Source organism: Numenius arquata, chromosome 7, assembly GCF_964106895.1.
Source record: "Numenius arquata chromosome 7, bNumArq3.hap1.1, whole genome shotgun sequence".
Classification (NCBI taxonomy): Eukaryota; Metazoa; Chordata; class Aves; order Charadriiformes; family Scolopacidae; genus Numenius; species Numenius arquata.
In genome coordinates this window covers 52,430,933-52,450,036 of record NC_133582.1, presented here as the reverse complement: position 1 = coordinate 52,450,036, position 19,104 = coordinate 52,430,933, and the positions used below count along the sequence as shown (strand labels likewise).

Here is a 19,104-nt window from a genome sequence, read left to right as displayed (position 1 = left end):
ATGGCCAAAAGCTGCAGGAAGGGAAATTCCAACTGGAAATAAGAAAAGAATCCCTGATAGGATAAAGGTTTTGCACTGGAACAGGCTGCACAGAGAAATTGTGGAACCTCCATCCTTGGAGCAACCTTGGAGCATTCTGAGCAACCTGATCTAGCTATAAAGTTAGCCTTGCTTCCAAACCTCAGTTTTCTTTGTTTCTGTGAATTCCTAGTAACCCCATCAGAAGCATAAATCTGGCTACCATGTCTAGGCTCATTCTTGTAGACTCTTCACTTTTATCCTGATCTCTTCTTTTCTCACACCATCTCATGGACACCTAACCAGCACCTCAAAATAAACATCAAGAAATCTCTTAATCATCTTCAGAAAAGTTCCTTGATACCTTTTTTTTTTCCTGTATCAGTGCTGACACCAGCAGTAATGCCTGTCACTCATACCTACAGCTTACAAGACCCATCCACGATCCGTTTTAAAGCTCATTGATTCCTCCTTCATCATATCTGAGATCTCAGCTACTTCAGGTAGCTGCCTCAACTTAACAGACACAATCTTGCCTTAATCTTCATGGAAATGTTGGGAATCAAGGAGAGCATTTTGTCCATGCTACTTTCTGTCACTCCTTCTCTGCATCCTGCCTTACTTTTCTCTACCATGTCACGTAAGACTGCTTTGCTTTGATGACTTTTCATGGCTATCATCACACATCACTATTAAGACATCAATTGGTAATTGGACTGCAATGACAAGCCTATTGCCAACAAGCATCTCTATTACTTCTCTAAGGCAGCTCTTCACCATGTAAATATCCATGAAACTGACTCTTTCTTCTACTATAAGGCCTTCCTTAAAAGTCTTAATTTTGCAATGTCCCCAGAAGGCATAGCAACAGTTAGGCTGGAATACGAGGCAATGTGCTCATGGCTATTATTAGTTTTGTCTCACTGTGTTCTATTATTTCCTCTTTTGTCTATCTTCACCGATTTTCTCTTGTCTTAGTTCATGCATCAGGAATTATTTTGTTCTGTGCTAACTAGAACATATCCAAATCCACAGGAATTGGGACCTGTTAGAGAAATAGTCCAATTCCTGACTCAGTTTCTGACTTCTTAGTTTGGTTTAACTTCTCACAGCCAACTGTTATATTAGCCACTTTAAAATGATACAATTTGATTAACAGCTTCAAAAAACCTCCAGATCCCCAGGTACTCAAATATAGGAGAATCGCTTTAAAGGACTGATGAAATTAGGTCACAGACATACCTAATAGAGCTGACTTCAATTAAATTTGAATCAACGGCATTTCGAATCATGGCATATTTTTTAATGACTACTTAAAACAGTGGGGGTTTGCCAAACGGAGGATGTTTAAGATCACACGATTTTTCACATCTTCATATTAGATGAAACTCCACAGGTGCTGTCATGGAAAGTGATGTCCAGCTTGAATATCTCGACACTGTTTACCATTTGATACATGGCATAGGCTCGGTTTTGAACTAACTATAATTCAAACATCTAAGGATTGATATTCTGCAAACCCACATACACGTACGCTTAACTAATCCCATCAATTGTATAAGCATTTGCAGAAACTGTCCCTGTGGCATTGAGTCCATTTTAATTCAACCATAAAATCTAGAGTAACCTGCTGCAACCACACGGCTGGAAAAACGCCCAGTTCACATTCAGCTTCTAACAGAGGGCAGAACATCACAAGTAGGAGCAATAGAAGCTGCTTTTAAAATAATCACTGATAGCATGTGCAATTAATTCTCCTTCAATGGGAACAGAACCAGTTACATAGGTTGATCTATAGATCGAGTTATTTGTAAGCGAAATCAGCTACAGCTACACTGACTCTAAAGAATCTGGGCTTTTCCCGGGAGATTCTTCATTATTCTGGAGGGAACACAGGCAGAGCCCTGTGCCTATGAAGACTCCACTTATGAGGAGGGTCAATTTATGACCCTCTTGCCTTACTAGGTGTTTACAGACAATACAGATAAAAATGTTTTGCTTTGAAAAGTCAGCCTACAATAGAAACACCTGAGCTAACCTACAATTTCGCAAGAATTTTACCTTAAAAATAACTTAATTTAAAAAATCAGCAAGAGTTTATGAATCTCTGGATGCCTTTTCTTGAACAAAATACATCCATTAAGAGAGTAAATTCAGAAATGCACAGGCTGCAATCTTGTCCTTAGAATATCTGGCCAGTCAATGACCTATAACTTGTCTTTTCAGGCTTCTACATAAGGATTTTGAAAGCAATTTTCTTTTTAACCTGAACAATGACAGTTACTAGTTTAGATCATTTCAGATGTTTTCATTTAACAGTCTCCCAAAGTAATGACTCTTATAGTCTCAAGAAAGAATTTCAGGTCCAGTGGTGCCTTGAATTCACTGCAAATACTGGACTGCACAGACACTATAATATGCAGTGCAGAGGCCGTCTCTTTGTAGTCAAACAAAAAGGAACTAATAGCTGGATAGGACCACAGACAGTAGAGCTGGAAAAGGTCCAATATGCTTGTACTCTAAAGGAAAGCACAGTCTAACTGGCCAAGAACAGGACTGAGAATCCAGTAACTCTCAAACAATAATCTTAACAATATTACTTACTTTTTGGCTTTATAGAATCTATTTTGAACCATATTCACCAAAATCTCTAGCTCCTGGAACTCGTAGCTCCACAGTCAAATGAAACCGATAAAACTGGCACAAGGCTTCTGTCCCATGTGAATTTCCTAATCGGAGTGGTTGCAAGTCATACTAATACTCTTGATCAATCTGGATCAGTGAATCGAACTCTTTTCCAACCCAGTAGGTGAGATTAACAGGAGCATGGGAAGATGCCTGGAGAAAACTCAACTACTAAAGTTGCTGGTTTTGCCCAGGGCTTTATGAGAAAGTACAATTGCCTACGAAGTAACTTAACAAGGAGAGGGAAACACGATGCCAATTCAATTTGAACCACTAAATGAAAGATTTTGTCAGCATCTTAAGTTCTGGTACAAGTACAACAGAAGACACCATCCCTTTTCTCCTTTGTGCTTTAAAAGAAAGGATCAGAGAGAGCTTCTCTGTTTCGTGCAGACTACTCTATGGAAACTCATAAAACCTCTACTGTAGTAGATCCTGGAGGGAACTATATGGAGAAACAGACAAGTTAGAGAGGCCGGCTGTACATGGGCAGAATCAGGTCTTTCTGCTCCTAGAAGCTTTTGCCAATGGAATTTAAATTGCCCCAGGGTCATAGGCTTTTAAAGGTTATGCAATGATTTTGAGAACTGCACTCTGCCAAAATCATAATTTAAGAAGATTACAAGACTCTAAATTTGGCCAGCTTTACATTGAAAACATCCCCTTTGCTTTGCCTTGCCTCCGTAAAGGTCTGCTGATGAAAAACAGACATGCTATCTTGTAAAAGTCAGAGTCTTCTTACCTCATTTTTCTTATCTGTAGCTATACCTCATTAAATGTTTTCTAATACATTAAAGACAAAAACATGTAGTATGTACTTTTCATCTAAAAAGAGTATCAAGTGTACATTTGATCCCTTAATTAAGTAATGCGCTGGACTTCAGAGCAGCAGGTCTTTCTGTCATAATCCTTGCTTAGTAATTAATGCTTCTCCGCACCAGAGCACGGAACCGTTTGACAGTTTAAACGTAGCTCCTGCATCAATAAAAGTACTATTTAACTATTAAATGAATGGGTCTCTACTACTCATCCAAAACTATCTGTAAGGACATTTTCGTTCTCTAGCAGGGTACTGCCTTCTTTGATGAACAGCTCCCTCAGCTGATGAATCTTCATTTGCCAGAAAATCTTCCTTTCTCATCCACAATACCCCATTAATGCCCCCTTCATCCTCCCTAGCGGTCCCCAGGAAAGATTTCTCCCCATCCATCAAAAATGTATTTGTAAGTAAGGTCATATACACCTTCTCCACAAAGCACCTTTGCCAGCGACAGCCAGCGGCAGATCACAAGACTACACGGTCTCTATCCAACTTGCTAATACACAAACATACATAGCCGAGCTGCTCCTCCAAAATCTGCCCTGATCTATTTTGCTCCTAGATGATTTAACAGCCTCTGGTATAAACATACAGAGGGAACAATCCACCATGGTCTGTGCCAGCTGCAAAGAGTAACTGACCAAGTAACTAAGGAGCATTCAGTAAGTGAAGGAAGACAGCCCGCTCGCTAACCAAGCTGCGGCATTGGACAGCTCTTGGAGCTGGCAGAGCTCCTCCACTAGGATGGCATTTCGCTCAGAACTACAGTTGATGAAATCACTGCTTAAAGGACAACTTTTAGACTACTCAAAACTAAAGAAAAGGGTGGCAGACCCAATAAACGCATTAGAGATGGGGAAACCCTGACATATAACTAAGCAGTAGAGCTCAGCAGTTAAGAAGGTTTAATGCTTAGACCTTCCCCCCATAAACACTTCTCAGAGTCAACTGGACTTTCAGTGCAGTTACTACTGACTAAGTAAGTCAGAGCTTAAACGCTGTGGGTGAAATTCTGCTCTATGGAAGTGTCTTGGGAGAGTCACAATTTCTCCGTAGACTTAGTCACAGTTTCTCGCTCAGGTCTTCAGGCAAAGACAAACTACATTTTTCAACTTTAAGGGCCAGTGTAGAGTTTTGGGTTGTTTTTCAGACCAAGAAATGAGATCCCTTCCATTTTCTCTACATTAAACATGACCATTGGAATATTGACCAAGACAGCAATTTCAAAGCTCTTACAGAAATATCTGACAACTGCCATGCACAGAAAGTTCAAAATACATTGCAAGGTACTGCTTTCCATTGTGGTATCACAAAAGGTACTAAATACACAAACAGGTCTCCTGTATTTAACTTCACTAGCATGTGACCAATACGCCTGTTGCACCTGAGCCACTACTTAGGACAACTTCACAGCTGTAACTATAAAAAAAATCATGCACTAGCCAAAGGGAGACGGTCAAGCAAAAGTAACACTGAAAGCTAATTTCAAAATCAAGCATCAAAGACTTTTCATTGATCAGTTTAAACGAGGTTTAAAGGGGAATTACAATTTTTAAGAAGTTACTTATTTAAAAGTAATTAAATAATTCCTGTCAAGATTTTAGAATCGTATGATATCCCATTTAAAATAACACATTTCTTCCACTTCACTGCTTGAAAAGTCTTCACCTATTTGTCTGTTTGGAGCCTAACTATACAGGAACACACATGAGCAACAGACTGCTACCAAAATGACATTGGAAAGACTACTGAGGATGTATTTTCAATTATCTACTTCAGCAGCTAAAATACTTGGAAACAGTAGTGTGATTTCCAGGTTAGAAAAGGGAAAAGGTTTGGCCTCCAGTTCTGCAAGTGCATCCTTCGGTCCCTCGCACCAACAGGACATTTAAAGGCCTTTGCTCCTTCCACCACCCAAGAATCAAGCGCATGTGGAAGTGAGCGCCTGTGGAGCTGGAACAGGAGGAAGCGCCGCTGGATTTACCTTCAGCTGAAGGAAAATAATCACGATACAAGGATCGAGAGGGTTGAACTGCCGAGCTCTGGGTGACAGCTATTGCTAACGCGTCAGTGGTGCCGCAGGAAGCACTTGTGGGCTCCCATCATTTCCAGGCACGCTATTTTAAGCGAATGAGTGAAAACATTTATTGAGCTAAGCCACCCCGGAGCCCCGGTACGGCCCCAAATAACGCGGCAGCGGCAGTCGCTTGGTGGGACCGCGCCGTGCCAACCATGACCCGCCCGGGGGAGGGTCCCTCCCCGGGGGCGCTGCACGGTGGGGCGGCCCCGGGGCCCGTCAGGCGCGGGGCCGGACCCGTGGGGCTCGGAGGCCCCGCGGCCGCCAAGGGCGGCGCGGCGGCAGCGCTCCTCGGCCGAGCCCCTTGGAAAGGCCCGGCCTTTCCCCGCCCGGCGGTTAAGAGCGGAGCGGCTGGAGCCGAAGGGAGGGGCAGCTCCTTACCCATCGCTGCGCGGGCGGCGCGCACCCGCCTGTGCCAGCGCCACCAGCCCGCCGGTCCCCCGAGCACCACAGCCGCGGCCATGCTGCGCCCCCGCGCCGAGTGACCTCCGGCCAGCCGCCACCCGCCCCGCCACTTCCCCGCCCGCCGCCACCGCCCGCCCGCTGCGAGCGGCAGCTGCCGCAGCCAACCACAGGCGCCTCTTGGCGGGATCCAGCCAATGGGAGCGCAAGTTTACTCCCCGCCGCGGGCTGGCCCCGCCCACCGCCCCCGTGACGGATGGGGCCGGCCGCGCTCGCCGGAGCGGGGCGGGGCGGGGGCCGGGCAGGCGCTGGGGCACCTTATTGGGGCAGCGGAGCTGGCGGCGGGGTGGTGGGTAACTCGGTTCGGCTGCCCGTGGCTACCCTGGGGGAGGTGTTTCCATCCAGCCCTCCTTCTTGCCTGCGCCTGTCCGCTGCGGCTTCCCTTCCTGCGTCGCCGCCGGGAGGGCCGCTTGGCTGAGGGGAGGGAGGGAAGGCCGGGCCGGGGTTGTGTCGGAGGCCGTTCGTGGGGCCAAGGTTGAGGGCCAAGGTACCCGCAAGAACGGTGCAAACGGCGCCCTCGGCGTGAGGGAAGAGGCCGCGTTCTACTGGTTTTGCCTCGTCAGATGATCGGTGGAGCTTATGGCTGGCTTCACCCTGCCCTGAGGACAGTTCCCGAAGGCCTGACAGAGAAGGTTTATCAACGTCGGTTACATTTGTGTTTGAACAAGCTGTTAAGGGCTGTGCTGTTCACCCACAGCGTAGCACCTGACAGGAGTGGGAGACCTTGCTGGCAGTCCCCGGGGAGCTTCAGGGTGTGAGGGAGCAGGCCTCCCTCTGAGGGAGGGCAGGGTGGAGGCAGGTGAACCCTCCCTCCTCAGAGCAAGGCTTCAGCTCCTGTCCCACAACTGCCACGTTTCTCGCTCACAAACAAAACAGTTAATTGCCTGACAGCAAAACTTGCCTTAATTTGTTGTGGAGGAATGCTGGGTACTGCCTCAGTCATTAGGTTACTCTTGCTAGGTCAGAGCTTTTTTTGTAGTTGTTATGCGGTATCATTTACAGACTTCTGGGAGAGTGCAATCATCAGGAATAGATCACTCGGTTATATGCTAGCTTGATACATAAGCTTGGCTCTTCTATCAGTACCACATTATTTTTTTGTATATTTGCACCTATAAAGCAATGATGATACGCAGTTAAATTAACCCAGCTCAACACAAAAGTAATTTTGTGAGCAGTGAAGGTGGCTGTGGTTATATAGTTGTTTTACTCTGGCATGAGTAAAGTCCAGCTTTTCTCATACTGATCTCATACTGTCACCCAGTTGCTTCTTTCTCTCATTGCCTCTCAGCTGAGCACCAAGTACTATTTGAGAAGAAAAAAAAAAAAAGATCTCTGCAGCTAAGGCAATGGAAAGAGACACACAAAACTAGAAGCCCTTTAATTTGCTAGCACTTTGCAAAACATTTGAAGATCTAGAAGCTCATATATATCAATATTTTCATAAGCTTACTTGTCAGTTCCACCATGCCATTGGAAGTGTGTCAAGTGAATGAAGCTACTGAGCTATGTTTACTTTTCTCCTCAGTGGTGACGAAGTTGACAACCATCTTGAACACAAATTTTGTTGGGATGAGAAGAGGTGTGATTCCTCGTCCTGCTAAGCTGGCAGAAATCTGTACAGAGGTGTAGTCCAAATAATGTTTTTGGAAGTCACTAAAACACAATTTTTACACAGTCACACAGAACTTTGAAAATAGGGTTTTTGCCTTCCAGCCTGATTCTTGTCTTACATTTTCAGAGTCATTGACCCTTTTCCAACTGGCTGTAGACTCATATCAAGTCTGAACTGAGTTAGAAAAGTAAGTAATTTAATTTTTTTGAGGGTTTAAGTATAGATAGGTGGATCTAGTGAAGAGTCTAATGCTACACTCAGTGTGGTCCTTGCATTCAAGATTTTTAACTCTCCTTACAAGATGCAGCTTTACCTGCATAGCTGCATCTTTCTCTAGACCTTTAGCATGTTTAAGAGGGTTTTATTTGCGTAGGTATAAATAAAACATTCTTTGTTTAAAAGGTATATAAGCAGAATTTCACTTTGTACCAGCATAATAAAAATACCCTACAGTCACTTCCAAACAAAGCATGAGAAACTGGAAAAAGGAGAATCCTATTGATAAAAGTGTAGTAGGCTTAGCCTTACATTACTTTGCAACACGCCTGTGAATAAATTCTATTGTTACTTTACCATGGTTTTTACATTGCTATTGTACAGAACGTGCTTTTGCAGACAGATGAAATACCTGAGATTAGAGTAAATGGAATCTCTGCTCACATAATGAACACTGATACAACTGATATTAGTAGTTTAGCACTTCTAAGATAGCCAGTATGGGAAGTAAACGTGCAGGACCAGATGATGCAGGGCTACCATACTACAGAGCATTTGCAGAAGGGAGAAAATGAAATTAATAGTGTTGTGGTTTTGTATTTTCTCCAAAATGCCCTCTAGTGATGTTTGAACTTTTAGTAGGCTTATAGTAAGGTTAGCTCATTTTGTTAAAAATAATTTTGCATTTTGTAAAAGTTTATCTCACTATAAATTAAGCCTTCCTAGTTAATTTTGGTTTGTGTGTTTCTTATTTCTTTGCCAACCTAATCACATTCTTTCCACACAAAATGAAAAAAAAAAAAGCTTTGTTAACGTTAAAATACTTTTTAAGTAAATAGCCATGAAAACTTTTACTTATATTAAAACCCAGGATAAAAACATTTTTTTTTTTCAAACAAAGCAGCAGTATCTCCTTACTCACACCTAGTAAGATAGTGTTTCCTAAAGATTTGTATGTGATTATTTCTGAAATTGTTAACTAGTTAAAATGCAAATAAACTATTATTTGTGTAGCTTGGTTCTACAAATTATTATTTTTTCCCTGTGTTAAAAAAAGGGATCATACCTCATTTGAGTGCATACAACCCCTATTTTTTAAAGCAAAATTCTTTAAAGTAGTGCAAGTGAAGTCTAAAATTGTCTATAAAAATAAATTCATTAGATATTTTAAAATCTCTTGAAGTGCCAAAAAAGCTTTCCAGAAATCAGTGGTTACACTGCAAATGTGCCACAAAGGGGAACTGTTAACAAGTGTGCCTTTGCCAATGGTAGGAAGATTGCCAACATCTAATTGGCTTTAAAGTTTTGTTCTATCAATGGTGTATTGTATCTTAAAAGCAGTAATGCCTACCTTATGATTTAGGCATGAAATGGGTCCTCAAAATATCTGACTGATTATGGCAGGAAGGAACTATTTTCTTACGGAAAACTTGCTAGCCTACTTGTTGCTCTAGTGTAAGTAAAGAGTTCATTTTGTACAGTACAGCAAAAAGAATGGCATAAAACTTATATATGAGAATGAGAAGTAGTAAACATGTTACTGATACATATCTGTTTTCATTTGTAGAACTTATAGAGCTTTATAAAAAAAGGGTATAGATGTCATTATAAGAACTGATCTTTCAGATGCCAAACCCTTTAAGTCCTTGTTACTCCCCAAACTTAGGTATACCTGGAGGCCTGTCCAGTCCAATTGCTTCTTGACAGCTTTCTATACTGAATCCATGAAATAAGCAGGATTTTAAAAGATCCCCACTGCTTTTGCTCCAGCTGCTCATCCCCATCCTTGCACTACAATTTACAGCCCTCTCAGGTATGCCGATATAACTGTTGTTAACCCACCACCTTTCATTCATCTGTTTTACAGTTGGCCCCAACAAATGCTTGCAATGGCGCACACTGGTCCTCACTCTGGAGCGACTGAATGGGCCAAGCTGGAATAAATGAATGGGACAGAAAGCTCTTAAATTGGCTCCTAAACTACTGGGTATTGGTAATGTAAACTAAATTCTTGGTCATGGGAAGACTAATGAAGTTCCCGGTGTCATGCAACATGTCAGGGACAGAAAAGGGAAAGAAAATGCAACTTTCTTACCTCTCATTATCATATAACCATGTCATACCCGTTACCATTATTACCATGTTCATTAAACCACATTGCCTTGCTATTATTAACTCATAGTTACCGTGTCATCTTGCTTTGTAGACTGCTGCTGGCACATTTCTGCAGGATCTGAGAAATGTGGAGAAAAAGGTAGGTACAGTACCTTTGTACCGCATGGACCTGTATCGCTGCATCCCAGCTTGTTAGATCATCAGAAATTTGTGTATATTTACTTACATCGTTACCCAATGAATGCTTAGTGACGTTGTAAATCTAAACCCTGGTGTTTAAGTGACTGAGATTTACTTTCTTATGGTGTAAGAAATATGTGTAGACCTCAGGTGCGCTCCTTAACATTTCTGACATTAGAACATGGATGTTAAAACATGAGAATTTATCAGAGCACTCGTAACACAGAAAGCAGCTGCTACTGATGTACCGTAGTACATCAATAGGTCGGTAGTTTTCTATCTGTTGGTACATTATGCCCACTAAGTTCCAAGATATGTAAACAAACATGTAAATAAACAGAAAATAATGTAAGGAAGGCTACTCTTTTTATTCTTAGTGTTGAAAATGTGGCCATCTTACTTTGCTTTAAAGGACTCACATAAAAAGACAAAACAAAGAATTAAAAATCCCCCTACAAATACAGAATATTTATAGTATATTTTTGTCAATTTTGCATTTTCTTAGATTTAAGGAATTGTTTTCCCTTAATAAGGAACCTCTGAAAGCAAAGGGAAATACATGCACTATGTCATATTATGCCAAGGGTATTAGAGCCTGCCTCTGACTTTAACTCTATGGATGCAGGATAAGTATATTTGATCAGTTTTTTTTTTTTAAATTTCATTACTTTAAGGAGATCTCCTTTTCAGGACATGGAGCTTTGTAGTCTGGGTTGATAACTAAGCACAATTTTCACAGAATTTAGCAAGAATTACTGGCATACATTACCTTTAAAATGGGACCCTCATTGCAGAGTAATATTTAAATTCAACATTAACACTACTTAGTTGTAGCCAAAAGAAACTACAGTGGATGCAACAGCACATTTGAGACTTGATTCAAAATGAATTGGCAGCCAAGCCTACAGTGTTTTATTCCTCCTTCTAACCTTTCATCTTGCATTTGTTGCCTTTACTGCTCTGCATTGGAGAGCTTTCATAATGTTCGTAAAATGCAATAAAAGTGCAGTGGAGCTGCTCAGGAATCCCTGAGCTGCAAATAGTTGGAGCTGGGAGAACATTCCAGAGAAATATCCCTGCATATTTCATCTCTGACTGGTCACTGCTGGAGACAGACTGCTGGGCTAGAGGGACCTTGAGTCCAACATAATATGACATTCTTCACACTTGTAAATATACAAGTTGGGATTCTCAGGGCAGCATTGATTTCCTAGCTGTGTGCCCTTCAGTAGATAACTAACTGGAATGTATAAGCAGCAATGCAAGCGGTTATTTTTGCCTACAGAAAAAAAACCTTGTGTAATCTGAACTGCTTGCTTTCTTTCCAAACTGTCTGATAAATTCCTCAGCAGTATGTAATTTAGTAACCAACCATGAACTGAATATGTGTGATATTCTGAATATTGCATATACTTAAGGGGAAGCAAATTCCCGGCTTCTCTGGGAATGGAGTGCCCTGGGGGAACATAGAAACTTTGTTTTGGTATGACCTGTTTGTTTTGTCAGAAGCATTTGTACTGTAGTTTGGAAAGTGGTCGCATCTCACTGGGACATCAGGTGAATGTTAGCAAGGGCAGGTTACCGCAGGCTACCGGTGCATATGTATTTGTACTAATTGATACCAATTTCAGTTAAGCACTAGAGTTTTTGCCCACTCTTTAGCCCCAATAAATTCCATTAAGATGTTTAGGCTAGACTGTGCTGACTGGGTTTCTTGGAAGAGCTGAAAAGATTCAAATACCTATTTCCCAGAAGAATTCAGTCATCTTCTTTAAATTCTCTTCAAAATCCCATCGAAGTAAAATGCAATAGAGATACTTTATCTAGATGAATTTCATTGGAAAATGGTGTGAAGAAGAAGTCCTTTTAATCTAAATGGAATGTTTTGCAGTTCTGATTATGAGGAAATTCAATCACTACTATCTTTTACAAATAAGTTATGTTGTATGTGGGTGACTGCATACAGGTGGCACCATGAACAATATAGACCTGTTCCATTTGGAGAACTCGCACAAAAAAATTCAAAGTTTAAGGACCTGAATAGCATCCCATAGCAATTTGGGGTCGATTTCATTTTTGTGTTTTAGCTGAAAAATATGTTTCAGATTATTTTAAGGGATTTAGAATCTGTTGATGTTTGTGTACAGTACCTTACTTTTACATGCTTATTTCACATGACATAGAAGTGCAGAGGAGGATGACTTTGGTTCAGATTTAGATGAACGGCTTTTGGAAAAGCAACTGAAGAAGGAAATAAATTCCAAAAGAAATATTGCTACATATGGTAAATATGTGGTATCAGTCAAGGTCATTTTATTTTGACTTCTACCTGCAATGCACTACACATAGAACATATTGATTGGTATGGGAATTGCACAAAACAGTCACTCAATGCCCTTCTGCCAGTTACAGGGTACTGACATAGGAAAAGAAGATGAACATGGTAGGGCAACATGGAAAAGCACTGGAAAAGCTTTCCACATTGATTTTAAACTTCAGGTGTCCGAGTAAGGATGAGGTAATTGCTGCCCAGGAAAAGGTGCATGCTTATAAAACACAGAAAAAAATGTTACATTTTCCCTAACGAACGTATGCATGTCAGTCTAAAAGCATCAACCTTACACTGCTCTGATAGAATCCTAACTAACATGTCGTGGTTTGGGCCGGATCCTTATGATATAGAAAGAGGAATCCCGGCACTAACTCAGCCCTTGGGTTTTCCTACACAAAAGTGTAAAGCACATTATTGCTTCAGAAACATTTTCTTCGTGTGGCATGCTCCTGAGGAAGACTTGGCTTTGCCAAAATGGGTGGTGATCTTGCTTCTATTGACATTCTTAGGATTTTTTTCCTCATTTTAGAGGAAGCAACATAAGGTCCCCAAAGGAGTAAGGTGTATTAGGGGATATTCCTCATCACTGGTTTACGAGAAGAATTAGTACCCAGGAACATACCCTATTGCAGATCAAGAGAGTAATTAATTAATTTTTGACAAAGAGACACGGTTACTTAAGTAATATAATTCAACACAAAAGAACCAGCTTTTATTTTGTATACTTGGTTGCAAAATTTGCACTCAATTTTATGTTTTGTGTGTGCAATTAATAATAAATTTAATTCCTTTGGAATTTTAACTATATAGAGCATATAGGAAACATCAACTTTATGTGCAAAAGGGCAGAGAAGTCTTTTACAAGAAGAGCACACAAATCAATGTGGATCAACATATCTCTTCTATACCACACAAAGACAAAACCACTGCCATTATTGTGGTCTTGTATTGTCTGTATTCCAGCATATAGACTGTCTTGTCCATCGAAAGATTTTTGAAAGGAATTTATAATAAAAAGGTATGGAATCTATACCGACATGAGGCAATTATTTTAACAAATCTCCATTCTGCCCTATTGAAAATTTAAGATGACTTACACTTTATGTAACATTTAAGAGTTCTAAATACAAACCATACATTTAATTTAAGTCTAGCACTATAATTTCACCATGTAGCATACATACCTATAGAATAGCTTGTTTATTATTAAATTTGTTTAAAATCTCTATTATTTATTCCCTAATTTTTATAGGTTACTTTTAAGTAACAGCACTTAGGAAAAATAATAGTCAGCTGCAGTGAAAATTTGCAGAAGAAACTATCAGATAACAATACTTTTTAGAAGGAATATGCTGCTTGTTCATAAAGAAATGACCCAGGCCTTATCTGTGCTGTGCTATGAATTCCAGTACAGCAGAGTCATTAGGGTGTTGGTCACCAAAATGGTAGGGTGATTTGGTAAAGGTCAGCATTACAGTGTCAGAGCTCTACCAAAAAACAAAGGGGGGGGAAAGGTGCAATAATTTACTTTCCTAAAATAAGAAAAGGCAAACCTTTTATTAATGTACAAATTATTGAAGTTAAAAAGTAATTTGATTTTTGTTGCCTCAGCTGGGAGATAAATTAAGAGCATACGTTACACAGAGAGATGTTGATTACACTAAAACTAACCAGTTAAATCTAGCTGAGAAATACATTTAAGAGTCTCCCCTTAAAACATACAGTACTAAACTAAAACTTGGCTATGACTTAAAACCTACTACTACTACAACGATTAATAAATAAATAAATAAATAAAAATAATACTACCACTAATAAAAAATTAATTTACTGTGGACACCTTGAATATAACTAAATATAATCGAAATACAAATCTGGTCTGTTCTGCCTGCCTTTTGATGTCCGACAACTTCTAGGAAAAGATGCAGCAGAAAAGCCATGACAAGCTTCCAAAATCCAGAGTTGTTGATTTAGGAAAACCAGAGTTTTTGAAGTCAGACTTCCTCATTATTATTATTTCTGTAAAACTGACATAGTATGCCTACTCATGAACAAACTGAAGTTTTGATTTGCAAATAAAATGGAATAAAAAATATTTTCCATGACTGACTGATTTGTTTGAAAGAAAAATACTTTTTGAATGTGTCTTTTTTTCCCCCTCAATAACGCATTATCTTCACTGAACATGAAATCAAACTTTGGTTTGTTACTATTAAAAATGAACATAAATGTATCGTTATCACTAGAGTAATATAATCCTATTATCATTTTATTAGATAAGCAATGACAATGTTGCATTTGTAATAGCCTCTGGAGATCCAATAAATCTAGCAAGGGAATGTCAGCCTGGTCCAAGACAGATTAAATGTAGAGAACTGGAATATAGTTCCCAGTAAACAAACACTTTTAGGTCAGGAGGTCATACTTGCTCAGCTGTTCTTCATAAGCCCTATTGGAAATAACTTTCATACCATCACTGAGTATATTTCATGCTACCTAATAATACCGAGGGCCAAATACAGTTGTGGTATAAATGATTTCTAAGTGAAATATTGAGTGCAAAATGATCAAAAAGCAATATGGAAATGGCAAATCAGAATGATGCTAGACATCCAATGGGTGCAATTCATAAGATCTGGTCTTCTGTGCGGGAAAAAATTCATCCCACTTGGAAGCTTGTGCAAATTCCCATTGACAAATTAGCTGATTTGGCCCCAGCAGCCCTGTGATTAATACAACAAAAACTAAGGCTAACTATATTTGAATTTAGAAGAGGACTAGGAAGAATATTCAGCCAATGAACCCTCCCTTGGTGGTTGACTAATTGCAGCAGAATGGGGACTGCAAGTCAACAAAGGTCTGGGAAGGAAAGAGAGAACTACAGATTGAATTTGCTTTTGGCATCTCTTCTAACAGGGAGAAGAATGCCTGGATTCTGGGAATGCTAAAATAAATATATATATATCAATGTGCGGTTTATTATGGCTAAAGTTCTCAAAAACTGTTAAGATAACTTGGTGTTTTTCAGACTTATACACCTCTATCTCCCAGTTTTAAGGAAATGCTGCACTACTTACAGGCAGTATTAGATACTGTTGACAAGCTCAGTGGTTGGGTCTCAGTGGTAGCATTTAAGCAGGCAGTTTCATAAAGCCTTAAAAAGTCTCCTTCAGTACAAACACAGTATATTCAAAATATGCAGATATACAGACCAAATGCTGCCCACTGACATACCCCCGAAAAGATAACTGAAACACACACTGTAAAAACAGATTCTAACCCTGGTGTTTGTGTACAAAACAGTTATTACAGGCCAACCGATCCTTTAAAAATATTCCTTGTACAAGGAAATTAATTTGTGGAAATAAGAAAAGGTATGAAATATTAAAAAAAAAAGATAGGATATGTGTGGTAAAAATACAGTTTGCATTTCTGAGTGGTTCTGATCAAATAAAATCAGAAAGACTGCATTATTTTCTGTATGTAAGTTTGCACAGCAAATCCAGCATACTCTATACAATGTTAATAGACACAATAAAATAACAAATAATCAGGGGGATGAATTAAAGACAAATTTTAATTTTAGCACTGTGCTTCCTAGTAATTGATTTGTACGTAATTTATGTAACAATATGGCTATTATTTTTTTCATAGAATTAAAGAAATCCTAATGCAGGACTTCCAGAACTCAAGCAGTAGGAGAAGGTGAGTACCTGGACTCAAGATCTGTTGACTGCGAAGTTTTCTATACAAATAGTAATGCAAGAGGTTCAGACCTGTCTCCAAACTAAACATGGGGCTGGTGGGGAAAAGAGCGCAAGTTGCTCTCTAAGTCCCAGGCCAGGCACAGCCTCTCACAAGTGTGCTGTGTGACACATCATTTCTCCTTGGTGCTGAGTCAAGCGTGAGCACGAACTCCTGCATCGGTCGGGTGGTACCAGCCGCGGCAGAGAGTTGTGGAGCAGCACCAAGCTCCCCAGTTTGAGCACACGATGCGACAGATGCAGCTGCTCAGGGAGCCAAGGAGTGAGAAAAACTAGTAAAGCGGTGGAGACACGAGAACTGTTAGAGCCAGGATAGGGGAGCAGGAGACAGCATTGGTATAAGGACTCAGACATCTTTAGATCCTTTGAGAAAAATACATACCATTATGAGGAAATAGGAAAGCTGCCAAGCTTCATGCAGATACAGTATACAGACACTTCTGTGCTCTGTCAGCAGTGGCAGCCAGTGCTGGAGGGGGACCCAGAAGGGGATACAAGAACATGCTGTAGGTAGCTGTGGAAAGTGTCTTTCTACTTTCAGTCCTTCAGGGTTAAACGCTGTGCCCTGAGGTACAAGAACTTTGAAACCTCATTGCTTGTTTGTTTCCTGCCACATGTAGTTTTCCTGCCTCTGAAAACAAAATGTTGGTCATTTGGGAGCTTCCTATTACTTTCAGATAGCAAAGATAAAAGGCTGGGAGAAACAGTAAATCTACCAAAACATACAAAACAAAAGGTATTTACCTGTTCTATATCTGCTAAGATTTAAGTGACACCTACTCAGTGGTCATTTACACGCAGTTCTGTGTATGCCAGTAAGAGGTATGCTAGAAGGAAAAAAAACCCACCCTTACAAACATCATAAATAAGAAATGAAACACTCCCCCAGACCTGGGTCTCCAGTGCACATATATTAATTACACACCAGAGAGTAAAGCCTCAGTATGTGCAAGCATTTAACTCATTATTTGCATTTATTAAAAACATTCCTTTTCACTTTAACAATACAGTAACCCAACAGTGAAATAACAGCAATTCAAATGCACTCATTTACAGACATGCGGTTTCTTGTGCCCATTGTACAGTGCAACGCTGCCAAGTCTCACACCTTAGGAGTAAGCTCTTGCTCTCTCCTCTCCCTGTCACACCCGTACATGCACACACATACAAAATTTACATGTCTGCTCTCACCTATACTCTTTTGGGAAAACCCACAAATTTCATCAATCTCACTCATACAGATTTAAAAATCCTGGCAGCTTTTGAATAGCTTTTCTTCATCAGCTGCAATTAAGTGTTGGAAAAGAAATCCAAAATATACAGAGAGAGACTTTCTCCTTAATAGGAAATGTTAGCAATAGTATGTGATTTCTAATATGTTCCAAAGTTTTGCCACACCATCTTACTGGAAGGCAATGTCTGCATGCCCTGTGATTAGATTTCCTTAAACGCTGCGCAATTCAGTGTTGTCAGCCATAATATAAAACATTATTTATAACTATTTAACTGTTTTAAGAGTATAGTTAATAGCTTTCTGTAACATGATCTTAAAGAAGTTGATTAAGTGTGCTTTACAACGTGACCAGAAAGAGCTTCCGATTAGTGACATCGATATATATTTTTTACATCTCTCATGGCCCATACTTTTAAAGGTTGGGAGTGTTGAAATAGGAGTCAAACCAAAATGAAATCAAATCATTAGAACCGGAGCGTTTCCTTACCACACTTCATCAATATCATCATGTCACAGCAATAGATTGAATATCCACAACATAAAGTACCTTTCTTTGGTAATAAAAACTAGAAATATACAATTTTTCTGTCACTTGTACAAAGCAAAGGTGGGCCTCAGGGGAAGAATTCAGGGCTGGATCCAAAACTCATCATGGCTTTGGTTCAGGCTGTAACACAGAAAGTAAACAGAAAAAATGTTAGGCTCTGGATCTGAATAAAAGTTCAAATATACCCAAGGTTAAACAGATGGGATGGAGACCCATTTCTAATTTCAACGCTATGAATTGCTAAAGGAGCTCGGAGGTTTAAAAAGATAGTGTAGTTACAAAAGTTGTAAATGTTTTCCAAACATGGTTGACTGTTCCCTGAGAGTCTGTAATTGCCCCACACTTCCTTCAGTAATTCCGGTTAGCTGCTTACAGTTTTTATTCTTTGTTCATCTCATGCCTGTAGAGGGACTAGTCTCATCCTGGCAAAGAAAGTCTCAGTATAATTACAAAGCAGAGGAACTTTTATGTCCCAGACTGAATTTCAAACTTCTTTTGAATCTAGTAATGTTCAAATCCAGTTACCGCATTCACATATATTTTTACCTTATTTAATACTTCTATCAAACCCACAATCTTAACTTGCCATTTTTTATTTGTCTTCACATTTATGCTTAAGAAACTGAGACACTAAGAAAAGGGCTCTGCCAGCTTTTTATTTACAGATAAATACCCTGGTGAAAATTTTTTTTGACAACAAAATGAGACATATATTCTTGGGCAATTGTACCTCTAGAGACAAAAAAAGAGAGAACTGATTTATTTTCAGCCTAGAGAAGAGAGGGCCACAGGGAGACCCTATTGCTATTGACAGCCTGTTAAACAGAGGGTATAGAAACGATGAAACCAAACTCTTTTCAGAGGTGCACAGTGAAAGGACAGGAGGCAAGAGACAAAATTGGAATGCGGGAAATTCCAATTTGATATACAGAAACTTTTTTACAATGAATGTTTTTAACCACTGGAAGAGGTCTTTTAAGTGATGGTGGAACCGCCATCCTTGGAGACATTCAAAACATGGCCAGGCAAGGCCCTGAGC

At 40.0% G+C, this 19,104-nt stretch overlaps 1 protein-coding gene across 1 annotated transcript in view; it reads right to left on the bottom strand.

Annotated features, from left to right (window-relative positions):
* The window catches only part of HIBADH (3-hydroxyisobutyrate dehydrogenase), an 82,631-nt gene extending 76,512 nt beyond the window's left edge, over positions 1 to 6,119 (bottom strand). The window contains exon 1 of the mRNA XM_074150282.1: positions 5,982 to 6,119. Within this exon, the coding sequence (XP_074006383.1) occupies positions 5,982 to 6,063 (82 nt within the window). The 5' untranslated portion in view covers positions 6,064 to 6,119. The remainder of the gene's footprint in view (positions 1 to 5,981) is intronic.
* Between the last annotated feature and the right edge of the window lie 12,985 nt (positions 6,120 to 19,104).